At 42.5% G+C, this 16,058-nt stretch overlaps 1 protein-coding gene across 1 annotated transcript; it reads right to left on the bottom strand.

Moving 5' to 3' along the window:
* Positions 1-12,073: 12,073 nt before the first annotated feature.
* Positions 12,074-14,898, bottom strand: LOC124689278 (beta-1,2-xylosyltransferease XAX1-like). Its single transcript, XM_047222864.1, has 3 exons — positions 14,199-14,898; positions 13,883-14,107; positions 12,074-13,561 (listed from the first exon to the last, which is right to left on the bottom strand). Exons 1-3 carry the CDS (start codon positions 14,392-14,394, stop codon positions 12,363-12,365), a joined length of 1,620 nt encoding a protein of 539 aa, XP_047078820.1. The 5' UTR covers positions 14,395-14,898; the 3' UTR covers positions 12,074-12,362.
* Between the last annotated feature and the right edge of the window lie 1,160 nt (positions 14,899-16,058).

Here is a 16,058-nt window from a genome sequence, read left to right as displayed (position 1 = left end):
ATATTTGTGTCTTGGAAGTTATTTACTACTGTAGCAACCTCTCCTTATCTTAGTTTTATGTTTTGTTGTGCCAAGTAAAGTCTTTAATAGTAAAGTAAGTACTAGATTTGGATTACTGCGCAGTTCCAGATTTCTTTGCTGTCACGAATCTGGGTCTACCTCCCTGTAGGAAGCTCAGAAAATTAAGCCAATTTACGTGCATGATCCTCAGATATGTACGCAACTTTCATTCAATTTGAGCATTTTCATTTGAGCAAGTCTGGTGGCCTAATAAAATCCATCTTTACGGACTGTTCTGTTTTGACAGATTCTGCCTTTTATTTTGCATTGCCTCTTTTGCTATGTTGGATGAATTTCTTTGATCCATTAATGTCCAGTAGCTTTATGCAATGTCCAGAAGTGTTAAAAATGATTATGTCACCTCTGAACATGTGAATTTTTATTATGCACTAACCCTCTAATGAGTTGTTTCGAGTTTGGTGTGGAGGAAGTTTTCAAGGATCAAGAGAGGAGTATGATGCAATATGATCAAGGAGAGTGAAAGCTCTAAGCTTGGGGATGCCCCGGAGGTTCACCCCTGCATATTTTAAGAAGACTCAAGCGTCTAAGCTTGGGGATGCCCAAGGCATCCCCTTCTTCATCGACAACATTATCAGGTTCCTCCCCTGAAACTATATTTTTATTCCGTCACATCTTATGTACTTTGCTTGGAGCGTCGGTTTGTTTTTGTTTTTTGTTTTGTTTGAATAAAATGAATCCTAGCATTCACTTTGTGGGAGAGAGACACGCTCCGCTGTAGCATATGGACAAGTATGTCCTTAGGCTCTACTCATAGTATTCATGGCGAAGTTTCTTCTTCGTTAAATTGTTATATGGTTGGAATTGGAAAATGCTACATGTAGTAACTCTAAAATGTCTTGGATAATTTGATACTTGGCAATTGTTGTGCTCATGTTTAAGCTCTTGCATCATATACTTTGCACCCATTAATGAAGAAACACTTAGAGCTTGCTAATTTGGATTGCATATTTGGTTTCTCTAGAGTCTAGATAATATCTAGTATTGAGTTTTGAACAACAAGGAAGACGGTATGGAGTCTTATAATGTTTACAATATGTCTTTTATGTGAGTTTTGCTGTACCGTTCATCCTTGTGTTTGTTTCAAATAACCTTGCTAGCCTAAACCTTGTATCGAGAGGGAATACTTCTCATGCATCCAAAATACTTGAGCCAACCACTATGCCATTTGTGTCCACCATACCTACCTACTACATGGTATTTATCCGCCATTCCAAAGTAAATTGCTTGAGTGCTACCTTTAAAATTCCATCATTCACCTTTGCAATATATAGCTCATGGGACAAATAGCTTAAAAACTATTGTGGTATTGAATATGTACTTATGCACTTTATCTCTTATTAAGTTGCTTGTTGTGCGATAACCATGTTTCGGGGACGCCATCAACTATTCTTTGTTGGATATCATGTGAGTTGCTATGCATGTCCGTCTTGTCTGAAGTAAGAGAGATCTACCACCTTCATGGTTGGAGCATGCATATTGTTAGAGAAGAACTTTGGGCCGCTAACTAAAGCCATGATTCATGGTGGAAGTTTTAGTTTGGACATATATCCTCAATCTCATATGAGAATAATAATTGTTGCCACATGCTTATGCATTAAAGAGGAGTCCATTATCTCGTTGTCCATGTTGTCCCGGTATGGATGTCTAAGTTGAGAATAATCAAAAGCGAGAAATCCAAAATGCGAGCTTTCTCCTTAGACCTTTGTACAGGCGGCATGGAGGTACCCCATTGTGACACTTGGTTAAAACATGTGCATTGCAAAGATCCGGTAGTCCAAGCTAATTAGGACAAGGTGCGGGCACTATTAGTATACTATGCATGAGGCTTGCAACTTGTAAGATATAATTTACATAACTCATATGCTTTATTACTACCGTTGACAAAATTGTTTCATGTTTTCAAAATAAAAGCTCTAGCACAAATATAGCAATCGATGCTTTCCTCTTTGAAGGACCATTCTCTTTACTTTTATGTTGAGTCAGTTCACCTATCTCTCTCCACCTCAAGAAGCAAACACTTGTGTGAATCGTGCATTGATTCCTACATACTTGCATATTGTACTTGTTATAGTACTCTATGTTGACAATTATCCATGAGATATACATGTTACAAGTTGAAAGCAACCGCTGAAACTTAATCTTCCTTTGTGTTGCTTCAATGCCTTTACTTTGATTTATTGCTTTATGAGTTAACTCTTATGCAAGACTTATTAATACTTGTCTTGAAGTACTATTCATGAAAAGTATTTGCTTTATGATTCACTTGTTTACTCATGTCATTACCATTGTTTTGATCGCTGCATTCACTACATATGTTTACAAATAGTATGATCAAGGTTATGATGGCATATCACTTCATAAATTATCTTTGTTATCGTTTTACCTGCTCGGGACGAGCAGAACTAAGCTTGGGGATGCTTGATACGTCTCCGACGTATCGATAATTTCTTATGTTCTATGCCATATTATTGACGATACCTACATGTTTTATGCACACTTTATGTCATATTCGTGCATTTTCTGGAACTAACCTATTAACAAGATGCCGAAGTGACAGTTCCTGTTTTCTGCTGTTTTTGGTTTCAGAAATCCTATTAACGAAATATTCTCGGAATTGGACGAAACGAAGACCCAGGGGCCTATTTTTCCACGAACCTTCCAGAAGACCGAAGAGCATACGAAGTGGGGCCACGAGGTGGCGACACCACATGGCGGCGCGGCCAAGGGGGGGCCCGCGCCGCCCTATGGTGTGGGCCCCTCGTCAGGCCCCGACTCGCCCTTCCGCCTACTTAAAGCCTCCGTCGCGAAACCCCCGAGGCGAAAAACCACGATACGGAAAACCTTACCGAGACGCCGCCGCCGCCGATCCCATCTCGGGGATTCTGGAGATCTCCTCCGGCACCCTGCCGGAGAGGGATTCATCTCCCGGAGGACTCTACACCGCCATGGTCGCCTCCGGAGTGATGAGTGAGTAGTTCACCCCGGACTATGGGTCCATAGCGGTAGCTAGATGGTTGTCTTCTCCTCATTGTGCTTCATTGTTGGATCTTGTGAGCTCCCTAACATGATCAAGATCATCTATCCGTAATACTCTATGTTGTGTTTGTCGGGATCCGATGGATAGAGAATACCATGTTATGTTAATTATCAAGTTATTTCATATGTGTTGTTTATGATCTTGCATGCTCTCCGTTATTAGTAGAGGCTCTGGCCAAGTTGATGCTAGTAACTCCAAGAGGGAGTATTTATGCTCGATAGTGGGTTCATGCTTGCATTGACACTCGGGGAGTGACGAAACCCCTAAGGTTGTATTGTGCTTGTTGCCACTAGGGATAAAACATTGATGCTATGTCCGAGGATGTAGTTATTGATTACATTACGCACCATACTTAATGCAATTGTCTCGTTGCTTTGCAACTTAATACTGGAAGGGGTTCGGACGATAACTCCGAAGGTGGACTTTTTAGGCATAGATGCAGTTGGATGGCGGTCTATGTACTTTGTCGTAATGCCCAATTAAATCTCACTATACTTATCATGACATGTATGTGCATTGTTATGCCCTCTCTATTTGTCAATTGCCCGACTGTAATTTGTTCACCCAACATGCTTTTATCTTATGGGAGAGACACCTCTAGTGAACTCGTGGACCCCGGTCCATTCTTTAATACTCGAAATACAAATCTGCTGCAATACTTGTTTTACTCGTTTTCTCCGCAAACAATCATCTTCCACACAATACGGTTAATCCTTTGTTACAGCAAGCCGGTGAGATTGACAACCTCACTCGTTTCGTTGGGGAAAAGTACTTTGGTTGTGTTGTGCAGGTTCCACGTTGGCGCCGGAATCTCGGTGTTGCGCCGCACTACATCCCGCCGCCATCAACCTTCAACGTGCTTCTTGACTCCTACTGGTTCGATTAAACCTTGGTTTCTTACTGAGGGAAACTTGTCGCTGTGCGCATCACACCTTCCTCTTGGGGTTCCCAACGGACGTGTCAACTACACGCATCATTACTCTTCACTATGATTAGTTTAAGCTAGCTTTGCTTGTTCCTTTCATCCAGCTTCTCGTGGCATTCTATGAGGGTGCATTTAATTTGGTATTTTACTCCCATTGGGCTCCCTGGGGTAGGCTCTCAGGCAGTACAAAACAAGCTTGGGGCCATGTTCTTCACTTCGTGAAGATTTTTTTGGCCAAGAAGAGATGAAGACCCAGTATGTTTGGTTGTAGACGAGCCCAAGTTTAGCATCACCTCTTATCAATATGGTGACCTTATCTCCCATCTATCGCAGCCATCAACACGCCGCCGTCCACAAAGCCAGGCAACATGCCGCTGCTACCACCATGCCATTGACGGACGGCAATCAAGGCGGTTACCTCCATGTGGACGTTGTCGATGGTGGCCACGGAGTTTACCACCATGGATTACCACCTCTCACCTACTACAACCATCACCAATTCGCCATCCACGAAGCCGGACAGAATGCCTACCATGATGGCACGTGTAAATACCACCATGTCATCACCGACGACGATGCCTACCACCATGGATTACCACCTCTCACATCTTACATACCTTCACCACGTCGCTATCATAAAGCCATGAACAATACCACGACGACGCTCGAAAATTCCACCATGCTATCGACAACGATGGTGGCCACTGGGATTACCAACATGGATTACCACCATTAAAACGTCCAACACGATGAACAAACGGTTAACCGATGGTCAAGATGGCAAGTGAGAGATTGCCAGGCATGTAATAGTACACCCAAATAAACCCCCACATATGCACACATTACATTATACTAGCGAGCTGTAGATCTACCCGTCTACATCCACCGAGACGACAAATTTACAACATGAGAGTTGTGCAAAATGGTGAGGAGAAGCTACTCCTCAAAGGCAATTTAAAATGGTTGAGCGTGTGCATAGAATTTTGTTAAATTCACTCAAAAAGGTCTAAATATGAACGAGAGATTTATGATTTACATCAAATGAAACTCGAAATTGTTGCCAGAATTAAATTAATTATATCATCAACGTGCACCTTTTTCGTGTACAACTTTCTTTTATTCGAAACACAGTTGTGCTGACTAGAAGGGAGTAGGCTGAAGCAACCTAGGTTCTCCGCGTGCAAAGTTGCAACGAGTGCTGTTTTGTGGTTCGTGCTTTGGTTTTTTTTTTTTTTTTGAGACACACTAGCCACTTTATTTATCTAAAACATTCATGTGGATACAAAGACCATCAGCTGACCTAAGGAGTCAGAGCTGACATCCCAAATTGCTAACAAGAGCATTACGGGCTACCTTATGAGGTTCGTGTTTTGGGTGGCTAGCTAGAAACGACCAGTTCAACAGTAGCTTGGGCCAGGCCTGAAGCTTCTTTAAGAACCATGCTGGACACAACATGGAGGGAGCCAACACAACTAGTCAGTCCATTTTCGTTTTCGTAGGGCCTGATCGGAGAACATGTAAACTACGAAACGCGTCGTGAGAAGATAGCCAGAACGAGGAGGAGGTGGTGGCCTAGAATTTCTTCCGAGTCCACCGTCTCTGGTTAGCAAGCCGAGGAGCTCCTATTCCGCGCCCAGTGTGTGCGTGTGAACGCTATGCCATGGTTTTCGCCCGAATGGGCCAGTCCGCGTCCAGCTCGCAACTCCATAAATTAGGTAAGTGCTTCGATTTTATCCAACTTTTTTTGGGTTTCTAATATTTGGAAAAATATTTAAATATTTTAAAATTTCATATTTAAAAATGGTTCATATTTGAAAAGATTCAAATTCTGTAAAGTTTCAAACTTGAAAATGTTCAGATTTTTAAAAATATTCAAGTTTCACAAAAGTTCAAATCTGGAAATATCCGTACATGAAAAAAAATCATATTTGAAAAATATTTAAAACTTAAAGTTGTTAATAAAAACTGACACAAAAAATAAAAAACAGCACCCCAAAACACCCAAAAAAAACCTAGATTACTACCGCTAACGGGCGAGCCCAGGTGGCTCGCCCGCCGGAGTGTGCATAGGATTTCGCTCGGATATGCTGGAGCAGCTAGAAGGGCTAGGCCATCAAGCTGCTCGATTGTTGGGACGAAAGACGGGCAGTCGTAGACACGATGCCATTGCCATGCCGCGTACTTCTCTGATTGGGATTGCCAGTTCGCAAATCCCCTTTATATAGGCTAAACATATACACTGATCAGGTTGGTGCCTGGTAGTCACCGCACACCCCCCGCGCGGGTGTGGGCCTGGCCCAGGTAGGTATTTTTCCAGCTTTTTTCGTTTTCTTTTCTCTTTTCTGTTTTCTGTTTTCTGTTTTTTATTTTCCTTTTATTTTTCTGTTTTCTGTTTTCTGTTTTGTTTTTCTTTTTATGTTTCTGTTTCTTTTTTGTTTATTTTTATTTTTCAGATTCTAAAAATATTAAAATTTAAAAAATGTTGAAGTTCAAAAAATGTTCAAATTCGAAAAATGTTCAAATTTGGAAATTGTTCCAATTTAACAAAAGTTTGAATTTGAAAATTGTTCAAATTAAAAAATTACTGAAATTGAAATTTATTCAAAAACACTTTTTTCAAATTTACAATTATTCAATTTTATTTTTTCAAATTTAAAAGTATTCAGATTTTGGAATTTTTAATTTTTCAAAAATATTCACATTCTACAAAAAAAACAGAAAAGAGAAAAAGAAACAAAAAGAAAAAGAAAATTTACTTACCTGTTGTTGGGCCACGGGCCAGCAAGCCACCTCAGGCGTGTAGGGGGTGTGCGGTGTCGTATGAGCACCTCACTGATCGGTGACTCGGTGTACATGACTATATGCCACATCGCTTCGCATGTCGCCAACCACCAGATCAGGCCTGCTACCATCTCAAAAAGGAAAAAGCTCAGGCCTGCTGCCTGGCACCAGCCATCATCTAACGCTTGCCCACGACCTGCAGCTACGGCGTGTTCCGTGGCGACAGACTGCCTCGTGGTGTGGTAAATGACATGGCGCAGCCCTGCGCAACAAGATACAGTACGGTTCTCAACGAAAATAAACTATGTTCTTGGAGTCTTCTTTTAGGCACGAAAATATAGAATATAGCTTCTAATGGTGAAGCCCATAGATTAGCTAGATCGGACACTCTGACCGATTTCGGACGTTGGGTCTGGTTTGGACGTTGGGTCTCTGTATCGGAAACAATGTTTTAGATCAATAAAGAGTTATTGTTCCCTCAAAAGAAAATCTGTGCGATCAGCTCATGACTCTGATCTCATGTGCGGCACCACCGTGACCGGCCTAATTTTCTGGTTCTACCTTCCACCGTCTTTGCTACTTCGCCATTTGTCCCTAGTTATATGTGACCCTTGACTTTGTGCTAAACGCTATCTTTTACTCCTCCATTTCATAATTCTTGGCTACACTAAAACCACGACAAGAATTATCCAACAGATGAAGTAGTAATTAATTGTTACTTCAGATTTCATCAACATCATGTCATGTACATCCGGCACTAAGAAATGGAAAAGGAGAATTCATGTAGATGCTTGAAAGAGTCACATAGTGATCTATTGATGATAAGTTTTGAAAAAAAATATGAGCTCACCGAGCTCTTAAAAAAAACCCAGACGAGTTGATGATAGTTGCTATGGAGGAACAAACTAATATTAGTTCGGAAGACGAGGTCCTAAGTATACAATGATGAGACCGTCGCATTTAGGATTGATACTAACCATCATTACCGATTTAGGAAGACTACTCCTTGGTCGGCCGACCTAAGAAGGTCCGGCCGCCTATATAAGAGGGGGGCGTCAAACAAGGACGACATCCATGTCCCCAACCACACCCCTCCCTCTCTCACCCATCTAGACTAGATCTAGATCACCATAACCTCGGCAATTCCCCATTGCTTTAGTATGCTGGTCTACATGTGGTCGTCGTGTGGCTGATTTGGTACACCTGGATACCTCGGAGGCGTTGTTTTCTTTGACACTCAATCGTGCAGATCTTCGCAAAAAAAAACTCTTGCGGCTTGGAAGTGTAATCACTAGTAGAAACCCCCCCCCTTTAGTACCGGTTTCAAAGGGCCTTTAGTACCGGTTTTGAAACCGGTACTAATTATTCGGTACTAAAAGCCTCCCACCTTTAGTACCGGTTCCTTACGAACCGGTACTAAAGGTGCCTCCACGTGGGCACGGAGGAACCCGTGGGGTTGGAGACCTTTGGTACCGGTTCGTAACACGAACCGGTATTAAAGCCTATTTTGTTTAATTTTTTTTCCATTTTTTCTAATTATTTTTCACACCCTTTTTTCACTGCCTCTTTTTTTTATTTTTTTCAGAATTACTAGTATTTCCGTTAGTCTCTAACTACACTTAATCTCCAGTCAAATTACTTACCCATAGTCAAACTTCCCGGTCGGTCACCCATCCTCACACTACTCCCGCACTAGCACGCTTAACTTCCAAGTTCCATCCCGTTCCACTTCCAAGTGCTCCGCGCGTATGTATGTGATAGTAGTCCGACTGCACATAACCGAACTGAAACCGAAAACCGAACCGAAAAAAACCTAACCGAAACCGAATTTCAGTTTTTATGGTTTTATGGTTAGGTTTCAGTTAGTAAAGTGCTAACCATACATAAATCAGTTAATTCAGTTAAAAACCGTAAAAACCGTGGTTAACCGAAGAAAACCGAGCGTAGCCCAACAATGAATTTGCTTTCCAGGCCTATTCCTAATTCACGTAAAATGTTTATATTTGTTTACAAGTGCATCTTACAAAAGAGAGGTATAATAGCGTGGTTGTTTTGATGTGGTATGTTACATAAAATGCTAGACAGGTTGTGAGTTCCAGTACGTAATGAGCATCATTTTATTTTAATTTGGCCGCATTCTCATTATTAAAGTCTGTAACGTGCATTGTTTTTTTGATTTGGCCGCATTTTCACTTTATCATTTCTGTCTCCTATAACCTAATCAGTTTTTGGCTTTTAAGAATATAGAAACGAAATATATGTCCATAAAAAATAGGTGTTATTCAAAGATGTGCGTCAACTTTGGTTAATTTGGTTATTACCGAAACCGAACCGAATTAATATGGTTATTACCGAAACCGAACCGTATTTTTATACGAAACCGTATTTACCGAAGTATTGAAACTGTATTAACCGAATTAACCATATTAACCGAACGCGCAGCCGGAGATAGTAGTATCATATCAATCCTATTAACATGTTGGTCGATGTCACACTTTTTATAGTTTGAATTCCAAATAATTCTTTTAATAAACAAAAGTAATGATGTAATAATAATGTTGAATAAATAAATAAAATTAACTTTTTTTAATTTTTATTATTTTTAATTATTTTAAAAAAATTAATATTTTTTGCAAAACCTAAAACTTGAAAAATTGAAAATCTTATAATTTGATAAAAGTAATAGTAATATGTTAGGACTAAAAAAATCTTATAATTAATATTTTAATTTAAAAAATAAAAAAATATAAATTTCTAAATTTCTGGAAAAAAAACTAAAATCTTCCTGCTTTCATATTTTCATTTGGAATTTAGAGAATCTAAAAATTGGCTAACCGGGTAAACCCGGATGAAATCGGATGTAACTTTTTCCGAGGATTTTTTTGATATATTATACGATTTTTTTCGACGTTCGTATGCAAAAGTTATTGCGGTTTTACCATTTTTCAAAAAAAAAATTGCAAAAAAAGTGAAAATTCAAATTTGTTAATTTTCCCTAATAGTAGGTTGCATAACATACAAGAATCTGAAAACATTTTATTTTTTGAATTTTCTATCATTTTCTTTTCTATTTTACAGTGTCAAAAAGGCGATCCACGGGGGGGGGTGGTGGAGCTGCGTGGGGGAGCAGAAAAACCTTTAGTACCGGTTCGTGTCACGAACCGGTATTAAAGGTCCTTACGAACCGGTACTAAAGGTCTGGGCAGTGCAACCGGTACTAATGCACCCTTTAGTACCGGTTCGTAAGGGAACCGGTATTTATGGCTTAGATGGATGCCCATTTTTCTACTAGTGAATCTAGCTACGGGCGTCACAGGTTTTCATCGAGTATGTCAACATCTCCCTTGCATTGATGTGACCGTTTGATCGCAAGGGTATAAACTCATTACCTGCACATTGTGGTTCTTGGTTTGATTGTACTAAAGTTTTGTTTTGTGCAGCACGTTCCTCGCAACCTAGGTTCTGGTTTTGTCGCGGGCACCATAAATCTTAGGACGGGCATGTATATAGTTGGACAAAGTTCATGATACACATTATATCTTCACTTACATATATTGATATATAGTTCGTCCTCCTTTGGTAATGAACATAAATCATCAATTAAATAAGCATAAAAACCCTCAACTATTAAATCATTTTACTATTCACAAGTGTAGCTTGAGGTTAACATTAATTTAATCAGCACATTCAATTTGTTCAAACAAATTCAAATAATGTTAATCAAACACTACGTACAGATATTTATCATACCTCTTACTACATAAAGGATACCTTGAGCTATTCATTATTCATATGCTGAGAATTAGAGATTTAACTTGAGCTGGTATTAGTCATATGTTTGTAGATTGTTCTTATAATTAAATACGTTTATATTTTTTTTGTAAATAATTGAGTTTGAATTATATATATAGTTAATGTCTTCGGAGTCCGGAATATTTTTTCAGTGCATTATTTTTTAGAGTCCGCCCTACCGCAAATTATTTCCGTCCTTCGCCACTGGTTTGTAACACACTTCAAATATACATTTGGCAGCGCAAAGGTTCATGGACATGGTTAACCCTATATTACTAAAGCAAGAAGATGGAGACTAATTTATAAGCTGGAGATATTGCCATGTTCTGAATTCCTCTAAAGGCATGCACGTGCAATCGAGCCAGTATCCACATGGCTTGTGACCTAGGACGAACCACAATGGTGTGGCATGATGTGTTGTGAACTTGTTGGTTTGAAGTTATTTTTACGCAGTGTTTACTAAAACAAGTATAACTTTCTCATACGGAATCCGTTTTCGACGTATGACCATTTAAATTCACAAGAAACACATGCAACTTAATGTTTTCACTAAAAATTAAGGTAGGGCAGCTACCAAACTTGCCCTAAGTGGAGCTTCACCCATGTTACAAACCTATGATGCTCGAAAATAACAATTCAAGTTTAGTTGGATTGAGTGTTAAGTCACGGGCTACAAATAATAGAAAGTCCTGAAAATTCATTCAAGAAAATACTAGCAACAAGTTATGCAAGTTGACTTGTTGGCAGTGTTGAAAAAAATGGAATCAATTATTTTTTTTCGATAAAGAGAATACATTAATATCGATAGATATCAATTACATCTAGCCTCTGGAACAACGCAACATCCTAATGGTAGTACGGATATACACAGCAAAAAAAGAAAAAAAACTAAGAAGAGTAAAGTCTCACTACGGTAATCCAGCACTAGCAGCAACAATACAACCACCAACAGGGCAACACGTGAACTCCAGTCTCTCCAAAAGTGACGTCTGCAAGAAAAGAACAGCGCACGAACGCTTTCGTCGCCCTAAATATTTTTTTCATGCAGATATAATGTTTGGCATATTCCCAGATGAGATAAACAGAGGGCCACCACCGATTGAAAACCTTATACATGTAAAAGAAAAAATCAAGAAAGCAGCATGTTAAGCTTTGGAAATTTCTGAATTTCAGTTTGGGTCTCGTATGCAGGTATTGCCAAATAAGACTGGTTCCTAACAAGCAATGAGGTAGCGAGGAAGCCAATACATGAAGGACACGGTGTGCAATTCACGTGCAACTAGAGCAAAGAATATGCAATTGCACATGCATGTGTAATTACACATCTATGTATAATTCTCATATGCACGAAATATGTGCAAATCTAACGGTCGTCGAGTTGATTGAACTCTAACTTAGTTCCCAGCTAACCGGGAGTTAGCGTGTTCCGGACACATAGGGTCCAAGCATGCTTGATAAACGAAATCACGAAACAGAGCAACATTTTTATCCTTCATCAATATACATATATTGTGTATGGTAAAAGGAGAAGGCTCCGATGACTACATCTCAAGTCTCTTTGCATTCTGAGTGTTTTGGTCAGCAATGTGATGACTCGTATAGTATACAACAGCAATGAAATAAATTGACTTTGACTGAACTTACAAAACGAAACTCTGCTAGCTCCCAAGTGCGTGTGCTCTATCGAACTTCGTCCCAAAATGAAAATGTACCGCACAAACGAAACGGCCAAACGCTCTCCGCCTCCTAGTCCTGCAGCTGGTCGAGCGCCTGGAGAAGGAACGGCTTGAATCTGGTGATGTTCACCTCGACGTCCTGCTTCATGATGATCTCGGCGATCCCCGGCCATCCCTGCGCGTGGATGGCCATGGGGTCCTTGAAGACGTAGTGGTCTCTGGGATACTTGTGCTTGAGCGTCGTCTCCTCCTCGGAGACGTAGTACTCGACGTACCGGAGCTGCATGTCCCTCGCCGGCTGGCCGTAGAAGTTGGTGGCCATCCAGTCCATCTTGCCCCACGGCACGATCTGCACCAGCACGGCGCCCGTTGGCAGGAAGATCTGGTTGGTCATCCCGGCGCCGTGCACCGCCAGGAGCACGTCGGCGGAGTTCACCTTCTCCGCGAACTCGCGGACCTCGCCGCCGGCCTCCGACACGGTCACGTCGAACCCGAGCTGCTCGCAGAGCGCCGCCACGACGTGCAGGTTGAGCAGCTTCCGCGTGCCCTTGCGCTCGATCATCAGCATCTTGGGCCTGGTACCGGTCTTCTCGCCGAGCACCGCGGGGACGTCGCGCGGCAGGCCGTACGCGCGGCGGAGGAAGCGGTTGTAGTCGACCATGGTGTAGTTATGCGGGTTGCGCGTCGGGTGCGGGCCGATGATGAGGTCGCGGTCGCGGTACAGCCCGAGCTGCCCGCCGGGGAAGCAGTGCACCGCCTCCTCCTTTTCGAAGTTGATCACCTCGTAGTTGGACAGCTTCTTGAGCAGCGGCGCGTACTTCTTCACCCACCACGGCTTGTAGTTGGTGATGAGGAGCTGCACCTCGCCGGCGAAGTGCGCCGCCGAGAGGAAGAGCGGGATCATCACGTCCGTGTTGTCGTGGAAGAAGTTGTCGGTGTACCCTGCCGTGGAGAAGACCACCGCGGGGACCTCGTGCCGCCGGGAGCACTCCGGTGCGGCGGAGGCAGATGGTACGGACTTGATGGTGACCTCCACGACGCCCGGGAGCAGGAAGGTGTCCTTTCGGGCGTACGGCCGGATCTTCTTCTCCGCGTTCTCGTCGAACGGGCCGGCGCCGGACGGGTTCACGAAGAACATGGTCTTCTCCTTCGGGCTGATCCTGACTTCGCCTGTGAGCTCGCAGACGGACGGGCGCGCGTAAGGGAAGCCTTCGTCGACGGCGTTCTCGTCGCAGGTGATCTTGGCCTCTGCTGCTGTGGCGCCACCATCTGACGAAAATTCGAATGGTTAGTTCATAGGACTAACTACGAAGTGTTCGTACCTGATGAACTAATTTTTTTTCTTCCTAATTCTCATGCACAAACTAAATTACATCATGAAAGCTGAAATTAGAGCTAAATTGTTTTCGTACATCGCGTTTGAAAGTACAGGAAGCAGTTACCGTTACTCTGTTTATCTGTTACTACACAGCACAAGATCTTTATTTCCCTTTTAAGATCTCTATAGTTAGGATCTCTGTTTTCCTTTTTGAGATCCCCAATAGCACTAGAGGGTGAGGCAGAAAAAAAACTAAACACAGGAAATCTCACCTAGCTTCGCTAGTACGGCCACCTCCTTTTCACTTTCCTGTAAAGGTTCCTCCTTGTCTTCGATCTTTGCCTCCTCTGGAAAGCTAGGCTCTTTCGACTCCGCCTCTTCTTTAGCGATCTCTTTCTCCTCGTCGACCAAGATCTTCTCCTGGACGGGCACGCCGTCCGTGCTCGGCACCGTCATCGACGCAGGCGGCGCGTTCTTCACCACCAAGGACGAGCTCTCTGGCGACAAAGTTCCCATCAGTAATCAAGCTTCGAAAACCAAACAACAAGCATCCAAGAAGAAAATAACAAGAACTGGATGGATCCTCACCGAAGACCGGCGAGTAGATGGCGAAGAGGCGCGCGAAGGAGATGTAGGTGAGCAGGGCGAGACAGCAGCCGGCGACGAGCCCGATGCCCAGCTTCTTGGGCTCGATCCTGCCCAGCTCCTTGGCCAGCCGCGGCTGCCTCCGCTCGCCGACCGGCCCCGGCGGCTTGGACGGCCGCGTGTACGCCGTGGACGCCATGGATGGATCGAGATCACCCAACCCAAGAGACCCAAACCCAGCACGCGCGGCGACGACCGATTCCCTCCCCGTCCAGCTAGAGACCAAACCCACCGAGAAGACTACGCCCCATATATCATCGGCCGATCGCCACCACCAAACCGCGACTTCTCTTTTTCTAAAAGCTCAAAATCGCTACAGGCGGAGGCGATGTAACATGTAGGCGATGATTGGCCTCTACCGGAAACGAGTTGTATATTTCGTTTTGCTCGTTGGACTTGGGCGAATAGTTTGGCCGCCCAGCTAAGGGACGAGGGAGAGAGGCTGCTGCTGCTCCCTTCCTTCCTGTCTGATTCCTTCCTTGCTTTGTTTGACTCGTCTATTTGCACAATAATTTGGACTTGGCACCTAATCCCGTCGTGGCCAGTGGGAGGGGGGCGTTCTTGATTATTGTTATCGAGTTGTCTTGTTCTGGATCCTTGTTTTTCCTTGATAATTCGGTTGGGATGGAGACTTGTGGGGAATCGCGGAACAAGTCGTTTGGACGTGGGAAGGAACCAACTGGTTGCTTCTTTTCACATACCACCATGGTTCATGGGAAGGTATGGATTCCATCCGTCAGTTAGGCATCGCTTAGATCCAGTCTGCAAATTGCTCAGCCTGTTTTTTTTTTCTCCATCTTTTATGGTGTTCAGAGTGCTGCTCCGAGTGTGGAATTTTCTAGGTCGATGCATTAGTTTTTTTTTATAAAGAACGTTTTATTACTCAAAAGAATTAAGCAATACATCAAGCGTCTAAATAGCTAAGATGCACATAGCCGTTCAAGAACGGTACAAACCACTCAAATCGTTTTCAAAAGACAATAATAAAAGAGGAGGCGGCGATCTATGACGTAGGAGCCGCAATCCTCCTATTATGTAGCTACCTATGTTGGGTAATAAACTTCTTGGCCGTTTTCTCCAACCATGTAAAGACCTCTGTAAAGAGGTAGTGGTCCTCCAAGCGCTGAAGTGACGGCCATAAACGGAGCAAAGTTGTACATCGGTAGATGATCTGTATGAGAGAAGAATTTTTATTAATAAAAATCTTGTCATTCCTACATAGCCAAAGCGATCATATAACAGCAATCGCTCCCACTCTGATAAGTAACTTAAGCCTAGAATCCACCCTATTTAGTCAGTTGCCGAAAATATTTGCAATGCTTCATGCAAGGTATAAGGTAGAACCTATCTGAATGATTGACCATATAAACCTAGCGAACCAACACTGGAAGAATAAGTGTTTTATTGTCTCCTTTTCTTAAAAGAAAACACATTTGCCACAACCATGATAGTTGCGTTTTATAAGGTTATCTTTAGTAAGAATAACACGACGACGAAGGTACCATGCAAAAAACCTTAGTTTTCAATGGTATATTCATCTTCCAAATGAATTTATTATTAAATATCGGGTGAATGGTTCGATTAAAACTTTATACATGGGCCCTACCAAAAATACACCATTCTTGATATGTTCCTAGTGAAATTTATCAGATCCATGTATCAATTGGACTGCAGCTAACCTTTGTAGCAATTCATTCCAAGAAACCACCGGGGTCCAATAAGATCACGCTGAATGCTAGTGGCAAAGCCAGGAGTGTTGATATGGGGTGACCCGATCTTCTCAGTAAGCAATGGTGGTGATGA

This window comes from Lolium rigidum, chromosome 1 (assembly GCF_022539505.1).
Source record: "Lolium rigidum isolate FL_2022 chromosome 1, APGP_CSIRO_Lrig_0.1, whole genome shotgun sequence".
Classification (NCBI taxonomy): Eukaryota; Viridiplantae; Streptophyta; class Magnoliopsida; order Poales; family Poaceae; genus Lolium; species Lolium rigidum.
This window is presented reverse-complemented; position numbering and strand designations above follow the sequence as displayed.

Coding starts and splice junctions, on each gene's coding strand:
- LOC124689278 (XM_047222864.1), bottom strand. CDS start 14,394: ATGGCGTCCACGGCGTACACGCGGCCGTCCAAGCCGCCGGGGCCGGTC. Junction 14,108..14,198: donor CATCTACTCGCCGGTCTTCG/GTGAGGATCCAT, acceptor CTTTGTCGCCAG/AGAGCTCGTCCTTGGTGGTG. Junction 13,562..13,882: donor GGCCGTACTAGCGAAGCTAG/GTGAGATTTCCT, acceptor AATTTTCGTCAG/ATGGTGGCGCCACAGCAGCA.